The sequence below is a fragment of the Thermobia domestica genome, chromosome 10, assembly GCF_964235325.1.
Source record: "Thermobia domestica chromosome 10, izTheDome1.hap1.1, whole genome shotgun sequence".
In the NCBI taxonomy this organism is placed as follows: domain Eukaryota; kingdom Metazoa; phylum Arthropoda; class Insecta; order Zygentoma; family Lepismatidae; genus Thermobia; species Thermobia domestica.
The window spans coordinates 250,730,353-250,746,017 of record NC_137463.1 but is presented as its reverse complement, the minus strand read 5'-3'; the positions used below and the strand labels follow the sequence as shown (position 1 = coordinate 250,746,017).

General features: G+C 36.9%; 1 protein-coding gene across 3 annotated transcripts in view; it reads left to right on the top strand.

Moving 5' to 3' along the window:
• The window catches only part of Cad89D (cadherin 89D), a 379,672-nt gene that overhangs the window by 198,666 nt on the left and 165,341 nt on the right, over window positions 1-15,665 (top strand). For all 3 annotated transcript variants that reach the window (XM_081729479.1, XM_081729481.1, XM_081729480.1), the window contains exon 5: window positions 12,009-12,117. In XM_081729479.1, coding sequence (XP_081585605.1) covers window positions 12,009-12,117 — 109 coding nt within the window. The remainder of the gene's footprint in view (window positions 1-12,008; window positions 12,118-15,665) is intronic.

The window sequence follows — 15,665 nt, the reverse complement described above, 5'->3', positions numbered from 1 at the left end:
TTGGCGGTAGTTCACTGCAAGATGGGCCACCCCTACCAGAAGAAATTGGTCTAAATAGAGTAGCCAGACGAAGAGTTTTCTGTGAGAAGGCAGCAGTTCTCAGTAGCCAAGTTGGAGAAAAATATAGCGATTAATAACTTGAACATTAATTCTATTCATGGTCAGAGTGACTACAACGACTAGGATACTGCGGGGTGTAAGTCAACGGGAAACCACCACTATATTTTTTCTAGTTTGCTGGAATCAGAAAGAGAACATATGTACAATGGTCTTCCTCAGGTTAAAATATAGTTCCGAAGGTAAAATATACCTCCTTTCGTATCTCCGAGAGGGGGATGGCTTGAGAAGGACCATTGGGCAAGAAAGTAACAATGTGAGGTAGATAGATGAGGAAAGAAAAACATACAAGAGCAAAAAGTTTAGGATAGGGAAATGGAACGTACGTACCGTGTTACAGGAAGAGAAGTTAGAAAATCTTAGAGAAGAAATAAAAAATAATCTAGATTTGGTAGAAGTTCGTCAAGTTAGATGACAATGTAATGGAGTGACAAAATCTGCGAATGATATAGAATGTCTTACTCGTGTAATGACAAGGAAAATTCTTGGTAAATATTTAAATGATTAGGTAATGAAAATAGATTTTTTTTAATGATAGAGTTGTGTTGTTAAGTCTTAAATAGAAAAAAAAATAAGGAACTAATAGTGATTCAGGTATACGCATCGACGACTTCCTACAAAACTGAAGTAGTAGAGAAAAATTATGAGAAAATAGAAGAAATTGTGGGCAAGGAGATGAGGGTACATGTGTAATTGTATTGGGAGATTTCAATGCAGTTATAGGAAAAAAAAAACAGTAAAGTATTGTCGTAAGCAAATATGGTTAAGGCGAAAGAAATGAAAGGGAAGAGGAACTGGTCAATTTCTACAGACAGAATTCACTAGTAATTGGGAATACTTGGTTCAATAAGCACAAGAGAAGAAGATATTAGAAAGATATACATTGGAATTCTCAATAGACGGGCGAAGATTCATAGACTATGTTATGATTCAGAACAGGTATCGGAATAGCTTGAAGAACGCGAAGAATATTCCCGGGGCCGACATATTCTCTGATCATAACCTTGCGCTGGCCGAGATGGATATTCAACTGAAAAATGTAGACAAAGGAAAAGTAGGGAACAAGATGTTGAATACTGGAAAATTGAAAAACGAGAAAATAACAAGTGTTTTCGTTGAAAAATTCAAAGAAAAAAATCAAATGATGAAAGAATAGATGCGGGTAGTAACGCACGGTGGAAGCATATTAAGCTTCGCATACAACAGGTTGCAGAAGAAGCAAAAGGTTACCGCGAATACAAAACTACTAAGAATCCATGGGTTACGGAGCAGATATTGGAGAAAATGAGGGAAAAAAGGACCTGGTAATATGGAGATATAGAAGAGGGCAGAAAGGTGTATAGAAAGTTAAACAATGAATTAGCAAGAAAAACAGTTTTAGGGAAATTGAAAGAATATGTTGACGACTTTATGAAAGTAGGGGTAGACCGTGTGGCCTAGATGTTGAACTAGAAAACGAAGCAGACGAGGATGATAAAGAGTTTATTATTCTTGAGGATGAGTTTGAATAAGCTATATCGGAGATTAGGACTGGAAAGACAACCGGGATAAATAATATACTATTCGAATTCATTTAGAATATGGGATACAAGAGCAAGAAAGGATTGTCCCGGCTATGCAATGAAATATATGAAACAGGAGAGTGGCCAAAAGACTTCTTGAAGACGATCATGATATTGATGGCTAAGAAATCGAACCCAGAGAAATGTGAGGATTATAGAACTATTAGTCTCATATCGCATGTAGCAAAAAGTTTGCTTCCTTACTAATCAGAAGGTCGTATCAAAGAACAATTGAAAAAGTTGAGGAGGAAGAGTTCGGGTTCAGGGGAGGTAAGGGCACAAGAGATGCATTTGGATTATTAAGGGTGATCAGTGAAAGGCTTATAGAAAAAGGGAAAGAGGCGCATGTGGTATTAATTGATCTAGAAAACGCTTTTCTGACCGCGTGAATTGATAATTGTTGTTGGGAGTTCTGAACAAGGTTAGCTTGGAATGTAAAGATTGAAGAATAAAATAAACATACATGAACCAACAAGTAAGTGTTAGAATACGGAAGAAATGACGGAAAGAGTGCAATTGGAAAGAAAATTCGACAGCCTATTATCAACATTATTTCATATTTATCTAGAAGACGTAGTGAAAAACAGCCTACAAAATGAAGACGGGATTTCAGTAGGAGGAGAAATGTTTAGCTGTATATGGTGTTCAGATGATATGCGCTTGTTGCGGAATTTGAAAAGAAAATCAATAATGCAAGAAAACTTGAAGAAGGGTTGTGAAAAATATGGGATGAAAATAAATGTTAAAGAGACAAAAACCATGAAGACTGGAACGAAGCGGTGGGTGTTAAACATAGAACTAGGAGCGGAGAAAATACTGTAGAACCGGTAACTAGTTTTCGATGTCGGGGTAGTATTAGTAGTGATGATCTGAAATGTGAACGTGAAATAAAACCAAGGATAGGATTGGCGAAAGAAGCGTTTAGGAGGAAGAAAAGTCTATTTTGTGGGATCTTGAATAAGGAGTTGAGAGAAAAACTTATAAAATGCTTCGTGTGGAGTATTGTGCTGTATGGGCAGAAACATAGACAGGGATGAATTCAGGGGGTAGCCCGGGGGAGAATCTCCCCCCCGAAGAAAATTCATTCCCCCCGGAGAAACTCAAAAAATTTCAGTCACAAAATGTAGAAATTACTTCATCCAATTATTTGGTTTTCTTTCCGTGCACGTGCAGACGAAATCCGATCTGTCAATATACATATAAATGACGCAGACCCATTCTATATAAATACTAGGAATGCAATGGATATACTCGATTGCAATGAAATGAGCTGAGCGAGCTTAAGCAACGTAATCAGTTTATTGTGACTTTTTGAAACAATCAGTATTTTTCATAAAAATCCCACAATTCTTCGTCTTGACCTTTTGTTCCGGCTAAAAAAAGTTTAAAAAATCGTTAATTTGTTTTTAAATTGTGATTAAAATTGTAAATTTTTACGCTAAAAAAATAAGGGCTTCGCCGGAATTTTTGAAAATCACGCGCACATTTTAATTGTTGACAAAAAAATCACGTGAAAACTTTTTCCCCATGTTAAGTCTATGGTAGCGTTTTTCGGTGATTATTCCTCGATGGTACATCGGATTTTTGATTTCGACTATGTTCTCACTCAGCACGACATACTCTATCAGCGTGCTAAGTTTGGTTGAGATCGGCCAAACGGAGCGTTTTTCGGTCATTATTCCTCGATGGTACATCGGATTTTTGACTTCGACCTATGTTGTCACTCAGCACGACATACTCTATCAGCGTGCTAAGTTTGGTTGAGATCGGCCAAACAGTCTAGGAGGAGTTCGCGGACAACCAAACGGCTAACCCGAGTATTAGAGCTTCGCTCGCTTCGCTCGCTCAGCTCAATTACACGTGTAACATCTAAGATAGAATACCAAATAGTCAATAAAACTTGTATTTTTAACTCTATGACCGAGTTAGGCAGAAAATGAAATTGTTAGCTGTTGAAGAAAGGTTTGTATTTTAGTAAGTACTATACCCTCGCCCTATATTATATATTAGTAGGTAGCACTATCACAGATTGAGATAGGAAAGGAAAGATAAGGAAGATCTTTCGATCATTTCATATGATCTCTGATGTCAGCAGACTTCAGTTCTTGAAAATGTACAGTTCTTGCATTATTTGAAATAGAGCGCCTAAATCCCATTTCTCGCATGGGAAGTAACAGACGTAAATGTGTTTTACGATTGTTAGAGTAAACACACCTTTCTTTAATTAAAAATAAGTCAGTTAAAGGGTGAGATTCAGAGGGCGTCATTTAGAGGGATCAGGGAGGAACAGTTATCCCTCCTGGGTAGAGATGCAAGGGCTCGGAAAAAAACCGGCTTTTTTGGAAAAAAACTCGGTTTTTTCTGCTTCGCTTATTTGCTTGGGAAATTTTGGGCTTTTTTGAAAATTCTGCTTTAAATTGATAAACCAGAATTTGTTTCGCTTCTCTACAACACAAAAAGTCATTTAATTAGTGGTTGATGCCGATAATAATATAAAACCTCGAAAATAAACCATGAATTTCGAAAAGATATTTCAAACAGTTTTACTTCTCAACATATTTACATTATGAATTCCAAAGGATTAACCAATGTATATAATAAGATTTTTTTAACCTCCTACATACAAAAGTAAGCAGGGTTGGCAAGAGCCATGGTTGTTTTTGAAAATGCCAAAAACCCGTTTTTTTGGGGGGAGTTTAAACTAGGCTTTTTTGGTTTAAACCAGGTTTTTTTTTTTTTGGGTTTAGATATTTTGCTTTACGTATTTATATTACATATTGACAGAAATAAGTTTGTTTCGCCTTGGTGTTATTATGCAACAACGGGGTTATGCTGGAAGAGGTCACATAAGCTTAAAGAAGTCCGGTCAGTAAATTTCTTAAATTGAGAAACTCCCGCCCTAGCCATCGGGAAAATCCCGTCATTACTCTAAATGTAAAACAATAACGGAAAAAATCCTGTTATTGCTTTGCATGTAAAATTTAAAGGTCAACGTATCATAATCAGTACGCTAAAACTGAGGTATTAAATTACAAATTTAGTGCGTACATATCATTGAAAGTACAATCCAAGCTAATGTTGGAAGCTACGTAGGCAATCGATAAATTTTGTCAATTTATATCAGTACCGTAAATTGGGGTGACTTCGGACATTTTTTAAAGTTTTTTTTTTTAGTTTATGTTTGTAATAATTATAATATCATAATGGAAAAAATAATATATATTAGTCAAGGCTTTACTTATCATTTGATGGCCAGCAAAGAAAGTAGACATGGTTACAACAATAGTAAAAAAAACATAAACGATGTCCGGAGTCACCTCACATTCTGGGGCTGCTTCGGACACTATTTATTTTTAATGTATTTCCGATTTATGTGCATCAACAGGAGTGTATTCGGACATAATTTGTTAAGTGTATTATACGGGGTGATTAACCATGTCATAATTGACTTTTTAATAATTGTTTTTAGGTTTATTTTTATTTATTTTACATTTATTGTTTTCATTTCAGGATTATGCTTTATTTCAATTTACAATGATGATGAAACCAATACGGGTAGTGTTAAAAAAACAAGGAAATGAGACATAAGAAATTTGAGATTGACAAAAGAAGATACACATTTTTTACTTACATATAACACACTTATATTGCTTTCTGGGAAACTCTGCACACTGTTCGTGTGCCCATCCTTTGCAAACCTGACACCTGACCCACTCTTCTCCAGGCTTACTTCGCGACCACAACTCACTGCAAACAATGCATGGGGTATTTTCTGAGTCACTGGCTTTTGACGTGTCCCTTATGAGTTCTGGGTGTTTACATCCTCTCTTTACAATCACCTTGGATTTGCCAGGGTCATCTGTGAAATTTGTCTCATCGTAATTTATTATATTTGATGGTGGTACGCCATCCAGAACTTCTTCCAAATTGTCGAAATAGTTGTTTTAGCATCTCACAATTAACAGCAGCGCGAAATCGTTTTACATTTTCTCCAAATCTGTGTGAAAGTTCAGGGTGGCGCTGAAGAAATAACTTGCACCATTCGGAACCTGGGCAATTATTCCTAAATCGCTTTTCTACTCTGCCTACTCTGTTCAAGTAGCCCTGAACTATGAGCTGAACGTCTGATATTCGACACGGGAAACCCCATTCAGCGCATTTCATGAGTCCCTGTACAAGCTGTTCTTCTTCTTTGAATGTCAAACACTTCTGACCTCCATGGTGACCTGGATGCTTGTTTCTTAGTTTGTCAGAAAGGGTACTCCTTGGTACCTGATACTGTCTCGCAGCTTGCCTTATTGATACTTTCCTCGAAAGGACCGCACTTATGGCCTTTTGTAAATTTTCACTGCTGTAATGTCGATAGGGCCGACCCCCTACAATTTTCTTATACACTCGTACCATGTCCGAAGTCACCTCACACTTGGCTTACAATTCAAATTAACGTTCTCAGCTGAACCTCTCTAATGATTACATTTGAACTGACTGGCTAAATTCAATACCGAACACCAGGTGCGTGCGAACGGATATTCGACTTAAGTTGACATTCGGCGAAGGCTTCCCAACAAAGAGGTTTTTCAGCCACGCGGTAAAAATAGAAAATATTATCGGCAAGAACAAAGACTATTTTTCAAGGGTTGGTGCCAACAATAGAACTTATAATAACTGAAGTCGGTAAAACCAACAATACAGACTTGATTGTAATGCATTGTGGTTTATTTGAAGCACGACAGCAATGAGAGAGAACATTAAAACTCATAGGCGTCATAATGTCCGAAGTCGCCCCGACTGTCCGAAGTCGCCCCAGTTTACGGTATATTTAAGCAACCTTGGCTTCTTTATAAAACAACAGGCATTCAGGCATGCAGAAATATACAATTTAGTTTCGTTTCGTATGTTCAGACTTAACATCCTTACGTAATACCGAGGTTATCAAGGAGAAGACTTTCGCTTGAAGTGACATCTGAACCGCTACTTTGTTTACGCATGAAAGAAGGGTTGTGGTTCGACCGAGAATTGAACATGGGACACCTTGATTAAAAGGTAAAAAGGAAATAAAACTAATGCAGATGGTTTGATGTATGGAAACGTCACCATGAAGTTCACACGATTCGCATTTTTCGTACCTTTTATTTTTTTCGGTTTAAACCAGTTGTTTACTTAAAAAAAAAGAAAAAAAAAACAGCTGGTGTAAACCAGCCAACCCTAAAAGTAAATACTTCTTTTAAAAAAATACTCAAATAAGTAGCAAAATTCTATGTAGTATTTTTACTTCAAAATATTCCATACCCTCTTTTTGGAACAAAATAAAATTAAAATAAAACATAAGAAAAATACTTAGATTTATATGATACACTTAAAGGCTGCACACCTAGAGCTTTTGGTTTTGTATATTCTTGAAATTCTACAGTTTTATATAAGCACCATCACGGTTTATTCAGTCCTCAAGTTTTCTGTATTTTTAACAAGAGGGATTGAACATGAAGGGTGTGAGATAAGAACATGGTAACCCATAATTTTACTATTTTAAGAAATTAGAAATTTTCTGCTGCACAATCCATTTTGAAAGTCGGAAAGCTGATTTTTCACATAAGTCTATACATGAGGGATTAAACAAAGCGGTATGCGTTGCTGCCTATTTGATGCTGCGTAACTCAGCAATTGAAAATTTGTTAGTTACCATGTTCTTGGCTCACACCCTTCATATTATTATGGAACTCTCCCCACCCCACCAACACCAAAAGAAAAAAAAGGACTACGGAATATATTTAAGTTAAGATAAATACAACTGCACAACAAACATGATTGACTGGAGCTTTTGCGCTTCTATCGAGAAGTCCGGAATTCAACTCAGCATTCGACCATTCTGACAAAACTTTTCTTCATTCCATCTATGAAGTAGAAATAGTGCGTGTACTGTGAGTTGGCTGACTTCATTTCTTATTGTTGTTTTTAAATCGTTATTATTACTAATTACCAGCAGTGACGGTTTTGCGCGGGTTAGGGGGGGGGGCGGTCTTTCAGACTGAAGCCTGTTCCCCAAAATTACGGAATGTCTAAAACAAACGAAATATCTATTAGTTATGCCTTTACTCATAAACTTTAAGCTGCCGTCAAATAAAAATTACGAATGTTTAGAAAAACTAAACATTAGTAAGAAAAAAACCCTCCCAAAATACTTTTCTAAATCCGCCACTGATTCTCAGTATAAAATGATCTTCAAGGTTGTATCCGGAAGATTATCGCTAAATATATAAACGAAACGAAATACAGTATTAGTTATGCCTGTACTCATAAACTTCAAGCTCCTCCCAAATAAAATTAGGAGATTTTAGAAAATGAAACAATCAGAGAAACCCGTCCCAAAGTACGTTTCTAAATCCGCTACTGATTATTTGTATAAATTAGTATTCAAGGTTGTATCCGGAAAATTATTGCTAAATCGTTGCACAGCTACAGTATAACAGAAATATGGAAGTACGGTTAGACGGATATGTTGAAAAACGTACGCTTTGACGGATATATAGAAAAACGTAAGTTTAACTTCTGCGTTAAAAGCTAGAGACTAAGCTCTTAGAAATGAAACAGACGACAAACTGAAATGATATCGAGAAGAAAAAAATATCGATAACTCAAAAGTTAAAATAAAGTTAAATAGCCTCTAAAATTGCCCTCAAATACTACATTCTTCATGTTAGCTTTAATTCGTAAAACATGTGCTCCATCCATCTTGATGGTGAATTTTAGAGCGAAATATGGCGTTTAGGTCATGGAATTCTTATCTAAGTATAGAATATGCTATAAGAAAGCTATTTAGATAGAAAAATCATGAAAATGAAAAAAGCCAAAATTTCCAAAATTCTCGTTTTTTTCCCAAAAAAGCCGGCTTTTTATGTGAAAAAAAAACATCGATTCAAAAAAGCCGGCTTTTTTGCATCTCTACTCCTGGGTTAGAGATTTATATAGAATTTATCAATATAATAGTAGTATATAAGTGAAAGATTGCTATTGAAGGTGATAAAGATCCTGCTCAGTTCGTGTCATGTGGGAGGGGCAAGCGTAGGGTGACCAACCGTCCCGTAAAAACGGGAATGCCCCGTTTTTTCACTACCATTCCCGGTGTCCCGAAAAAATTTCCCGGGACGCCAAAATGTCCCGTATTTACGTTCATTAGGCACAAAAAACTTTCTAATCTAAAATTTCCTAATTTATAATTATTATTTTCTAAGCTATGTGATTATATTGGAATATGTATAATTACTGAGCAACGTCATTACGACGTTTGAGATATTGGATGTGGTGGTTGCACTGTTTTCCCTCCTAGGCCTCCCCATCCAAGACTCCCACTCCGCAGATGACAGTGCAAGGGGCTCAAAATCTTATGAAAAACAAAGTGTTTCGGGCGGTGGAAGACTGAGGTACTGTCACCAGTACAGTACAGTGTTTCCGTGATTTGACTTAGATGTAACATACTGTCATTTACGAAAGGGGAACAAAAGTATAGAACTATAAAAGTTAAAGTAAAAAGAAAACTAGTTGTAAGTGAAATAATGTTTAAAAGTAAGAAAAAGCAAATAAAGGGAGTTCAAATCCGATGCTGAGAGTAGTTTGTTATAAACTCTGCCGATGACCGATTTTATTGATTGACAGATATTGATTAATGTTTCATATATAATAATGTTTTCAAAATTTCATTTTTCGTTACTGATAGTTACTGCTGATAGTTACTTGTTATTTAATTAATTCCACAACCTTTTCAATAGGTTTTAAAACGAAAAAGTGTAAATTTGCCCCCCTATTTTGTGTGTGTGTGAGAGAGAGAGAGAGAGAGAGAGAGAGAGAACGGAGAGACAAAAATATATATTTAGGAGAGCAGCCTATCCAAAAGTAAAAAGTTGTCCCGTTTTTTCTAGTTGACAATTTGGTCACCCTAGGCAAGCGGGGTGACGGTCCCGGACGCCGAAGTAAGGGGCGCAAAATTCGAGAGGGAAAAACAAAAGAAGGGAAAAAAAGAGGAATGAAACATATGTGCACATGTGGGCATGTGCACATATATAAAATGAAAGGAAAAAATTAATAAAAAATGCTCAAAATCAAGGAAAAGTAGGGCTTACTTTTTAAAATTTTCTCACCTTTCGCGCCTGTTTTGTCTACCTCACTCATATATACGCGAGTGCCCTCGTATACTCTCGCACCAAGAACTGATTTTCCACGACACGGCACTAATCCTACTGAAGATTTCGTAAACTAAACTATTGCAGTGCAGAAACCAAGGCTAATATGCTTGATTTAGAATCAGAAGTGTGAGAAAGAATGATAACTTTTTGTTAAGGTTTTCCTATCTATGTTTGTTTTAGGGCAAAAAATATATGAGTTAATTTAAATATTTTTAAAAACTTCTACATTAGTCACAATCAGTAACTTCTGATTATAGGAAATAATAACAAAGATAGGTACTGTAAATAGCAGTTAAAGTTTAGTCTAAAATATTTTTGCCAGTCTTTATTTAATGTTCTAGATAAAATTAAATTATTGTTTGTTTTTTTTTTTAAATTATAATCTCACATTGAATATTTATCAGCAATTAGTCTCAATATTAGGTAACATGTGCATGTGAATGAAATTGTTAAATATGCTGCTTTCTTGCAAAAATACAGAAAAGCAACCCCCCCCCCGAGGAGTTGACATTTCCCCCCGGGTGAAAATGTCAGAATTCAACACTGAATATAGACATTACGCAAAAGTAATGAAAAACGACTGGAAGGTTTCGAAATGTGGGCGTGGAGAAGAACCGAGAGAATTAGCTGGTTCGAGCGGAAAACGAATGAGAGGGTATTAGAAAGATACGGGAGAAATGAACAATTATAGGTGTTATTAAGAAGAGGGTAGACTTGGCTAAGAAGAAATTGTATCATGAGGGACGTGCTCGAGATTATGGAGGCAGGAAAGAAAGGGAGGGGGCGAAGAAGAATACGATTAATGGACGATATCAAAACATAGAAATCGTGCGTGAAGACGAAGATGTTAAGGAAAGATTGTGGATCTTGAAAGCTTCTCAGTTGCTGCAAGTGATTTACCAATAATGACAGAATACCTATGATGATGGTGATGATTGTCTGAGGTAGAAGCTTCTCACAAGTACCGTGACTAAGGATCGTGGCACAGACGACGAGCTGCAGATATAGTCGTGTGATTACGCTGTCGTCGTGAGAGTGAAGAGAAGGAGTCCCTTTTCGAACTTCCGACTTCTACGAAAGGATGAGGAAATTAAGAGCATCTGCGTAAGCTCTTTGTGTTTGCCACTACCAGAGTAATCGTTACAGACGTCTTACTTGGCGAGGGGAGTGGCCACTCTAACATTTCAAATAGAAATTTGTCATGTTACGTTTTATTAACATCATTATCATCATCGTCATCATCATAGGTATTCTGCCATTATTAGCACGTCACTTGCCGCAACTGAGAAGCTCGTATGCTCCACGGTCTTCTAGTACCCTCTTCGTCTTCGAGTACTTTTTTTTTCTGATTTCATATTGTCCATCCTTCACTCCCTCTCTTATGCAACCATACCTTCTAGCATATCCCTCATGATACAATTCCTTCTTAGCCAATGTCCCAACCTGTTCTTAATAAAATCTCAAAATATCATCTCCCTTAGCATTTGTAACTCATGTCTTTCGTTTTACGCTCGACCTAACTCTCTCCATTCTTCTCCACACCCACATTTCAAAAGCCATTTTTCAAAAGCCAAAAGTCATTTTTAATCATTTTTGCATAATGTCGATGTTTCTTCCGTATACAGTACAATACTGCACACAAAACATTTTATATAAGTCTTTTTTTTTCAATTCTTTATTCAAGGTCCCACAAAATAATATTTTCTTCCTCCTAAAGACTGCTTTCCCCATTCGTATCCTTGCAACGCTCGCACTTCATACCATTACTAATAATACTACCGGGATATCGAAAACTAGTCACTTATTCTATTTTATCCCCTCCTACTTCTATATTTGACACCAACTGCTTCGTTCTAATCACATTTTCTAACATTTGTTTACAGATACATTTTAATTCTAATTGTCAGCATTGTTCTCTATAAAATTTTGTACGATAACTATTTACTTTGTGATTCGCTTATTTTGTGTAAAGTCTGATTCCATACAAGTTAGAATTCTGTTCGTGTTAGAATAATTAGCTGGTATTAAGGCATATTTTATTATTATTATTATTATTATTATTATTATTATTATTATTATTATTATTATTATTATTATTATTATTATTCATTACTTCTTTTTTATTATTTATTTCCTATTTTGTTTGTTCTAGATCTCCTCCTTCCTGTCTATCACAGTATACGTAGAAGATGTCAACGACCACGCTCCACAGTTTGTAGATGTACCTTACCATGTTACCGTTGATGAAGTTACCCCGACTGGTAAGTACATTGTCACAGAAAACTATTCTTTATTGAAAGTAATAATACAGAGAATCGGGTCTAAACTTTCCTTCTCGTTTCGTTATGTAAAGATGAAATTTAGCTATCTTCTTTTCTTTCTTTCTTTCTTTCTTTCATTCTTTTTTTCTTTTTTTCTTTTTCTTTTTCTTTTTTTTCTTTTTTTTTGTAAATATTCTTTCATTCGTCAGGAGAGCCTTATAATAATGATTTTTTTCGTTGTTCTGTTAGTGTTTTAAAAAGAACTTTGGAGTATCAAAACCTCTTTATATATTTATTCCGTCTGTGCGTTCGAGAGAAAAAAAATCTTAAGCACTACTTAACGGATCACCATCAATTTTGATCACGATGTAGACGATCAGAAGTTAGACGTAACAGTTCATTGTAGGAGATGATACTCCCAAACCGGAAATGGTATAAATAAACCATTTTCGATTTTAATGTTGATCACTTTAAAACAAAAACTGTAAAAACAGAGCCAGCAGTTGTTTCCTGTGATCGATTATGTGTCCAAAGAATGCATTTCATTTCCATCCTTAACTCTCTACGAAGGTTAACGGCTGTATCGCCGGACTAATTTTAGATGGGGAAGAGTGAGTGAAAGTCAGGTGAGGGGAATAGTTGAAGTTAACAAAATATGAGGGACATCCGGAAAGTTGTACCCGTTTATGCAATAAAGACACAGTAGTACATATTTACAATTATACACATCTTGTTGTCACACATTGGAAAGAGCATACTTTACACTACTTCTCCACATAATCACCAAGCAAATTGAGGCATTTGTCATACCATGTGACAAGTTTTTGTATTCCAGCGTCATAGTCCTCCGCAGCCAGCGTATTAAGATATGTAGTCACGTCTCGTTTAAGTTCTTCATCGCTGTTAAATCTTTTTCCCGCCAGAAAATCTTTAAACTTCATAAAGTGATGCATAACAAACCCATGTTTCGTCCCCTTAATGATGTGATTCAGGAAAGAGTCTCCTTCATCGGAATAACGTCCCAGAAACGTCAGTGCTGCAGCCATACGCTTGATTTTGTGCTCATCTGTGAGCATGCGAGGGGCCCCACCTTGCAAAGATTTTTGAATAATGCAGATGGTTTTTGATAATTTCATGAACAATTGTTCGAGACACATTAGGAAAATGTTCACAGAGTTCATCAATTGTGACGCGCCGATCTTTCCTCACGCATTCGTCTACTGACCTCAGCAGTTTGTCTGTAAGGACAGATGGTCTCCTTAAACGCTCCTCGTCGTGTGTACTCCCCCTCCCCAGGTTGAAGTTGCGACACCAGCGCCGAACAGACGACTCGTCCATCACATTGTCTCCATACACCTCCTTTAATTGGCGATGAATTTCACAAGGTCGAACGTTTCGTGCATTAAGAAATTTAATCACGGCCCACACTTCACAACTGGCGGGATTCTCAATTCGTTTAATCATTATAAACGAGCACAGACACAACACAGGCACTGCTAGCGTCACACAACCTCGGACAGAGCAGGCAGACAAGCCACTGACGCGGTCTGATCTTGCCCAGCGGCTCCCCGAGTCGACAGCGCTTCATGCGGTGCAAACGGGTACCACTTTCCAGATGGCCCTCGTACTTGTTGCTAATTGTTTTTGATTTTGTAAGCGGCATTATATATGAAGGCAGAATGGACTATTTGGTGGAGAGGTACACTTGTTATGATTTGTGGGAAAGACAGTATGGAAATGACGCGTCAGCGGCAAGATTGTCACATATCTCGTGTTAGAATTTTATCGAGTTAGATCTATACAAAAATAAGGAGTGTCGGTCGTTGAAATTGTGTGAAAGGCATGGTCTACTAAACAGGCGAACAGTATATTTTAAGTGTGGAAACGAATTGAAACTACAGAAAAGAAGAGCAACATCTAACCAAACCTAATCGAATCTACCCAAATTTAGTAAATTTTGGTAGTTTTTTTGGATAGCATTTAGTATCACCCCCAAAGCTATGCAACACATAAGCCATGTATTTTTATGACAACATGTTCTTCCATTATCCTTGTTTATGCATATACCCACCGCCGCTGATGTGCCTACTCCCTACGGACGCATCCCCTCGCTACCGCTCTGGCCTCCCTGCTTTTTTCCTGCCCTGACTCAGTTAGATAGCATTTGTGCTTTTTAGTGGCCACTTAGCACAAGTTGATTCGTGTTTTATGCATTAGTTTTTATGCCAAACGTCCACAATGTATTCCCAACAATAATCACTACCAAGTGACTTAGGGTCACAATCTAATATTTTGGGAGAGAAAGTGAATAATTTTTTCCTTTTCTTCGATTTTCGTGTAGTCCGGCGATACAGCAGTAATGCCCTCTAATAAAACCGGAAGTGAGAAATCTGCTACAACTTTCGGTTCCAATGTTGATCTACATAAAGCAGAAACGATAAGTGACGGTGAGAACAGGGTTGCCAACCGTCCCGATTCTGTCGGGACTGTACCGATTTCTGATTTATTTGTCCCGCGTCCCGACCGAATACTCGTCGGGACGCATATTGTCCCGATTTATCGATTTTCAAAGTTTGCTAATATTTTACTGGGGCATTTTTACAAAAGAGTAACATTCTTTTACGGACACAATTTTATGTATAGAATCAATTTATCACATTTATGTTTTAATTTAACTCATGAAAAAATAGTTAGCGGCTCGTCTTTATAGTTAATCCCTATTTGTTTTGAGTTGATAATCCAGCCAATTATGATGATTAGTATATTAGTATATTACATTCAGCCAGGAGCGTCATTTTAGATTTTGCTTCGGGGAGGGGGGGACAAGGCCACTTCATATAAACAAAATTTCGCGTTTTTCACTGACTTTCTACTATTCTATTGATAAAATCTATATATATATCTCAAACTCAGGGGGTGCAATCGCCTCTCTCTGCCCCACCTAAATGACACCCTTACATTCAGCGCTAAAAATATTGTTTTTGTAACAACTACATAAAAGCGACTGCTACCGCAGTGGCAGTAATACTAGCGCTCACTTCAGCGAGTGGCCGTCACTTTCACTATACCGGGAATGGGCGTCTGCCAGATCTGGCATCAGTGTCGGCGTCTTCTGTTTCACTTTCGGTTTGGCGCTCAATCGCATTGCTTACATTAACCTGTGTTGTGCAGTAGTATTCTGTTCTTTGACATTAACCTGTGTTGTGCAGTAGTGTTCTGTTCATGTTTCATGGTTCTGTTATAAGTTATTTTTTTACATACAATGATGAATGGTAATGATGACAACGTCAATAATAAACCATGCACATCGAGATCCAGGGGGGGTATCTTCGTTTCTCTTCGAGAAAAAATGCGCGAATCCGCTTTCCGAAAAAATATTTGACTGCTTCCCAATCTCAGTATCTTCCCGTTCCTCCGTCACCAATTCGTAAAAGCTACCAAAATTAATTTTATCTTTGTTTCAATAATATAATAGTATTCCATAGTGCAAGAAAGGTGATAGGACGCGACAAAACAGTTATTCGAAGTATGTTCAGTATCCTACAAAT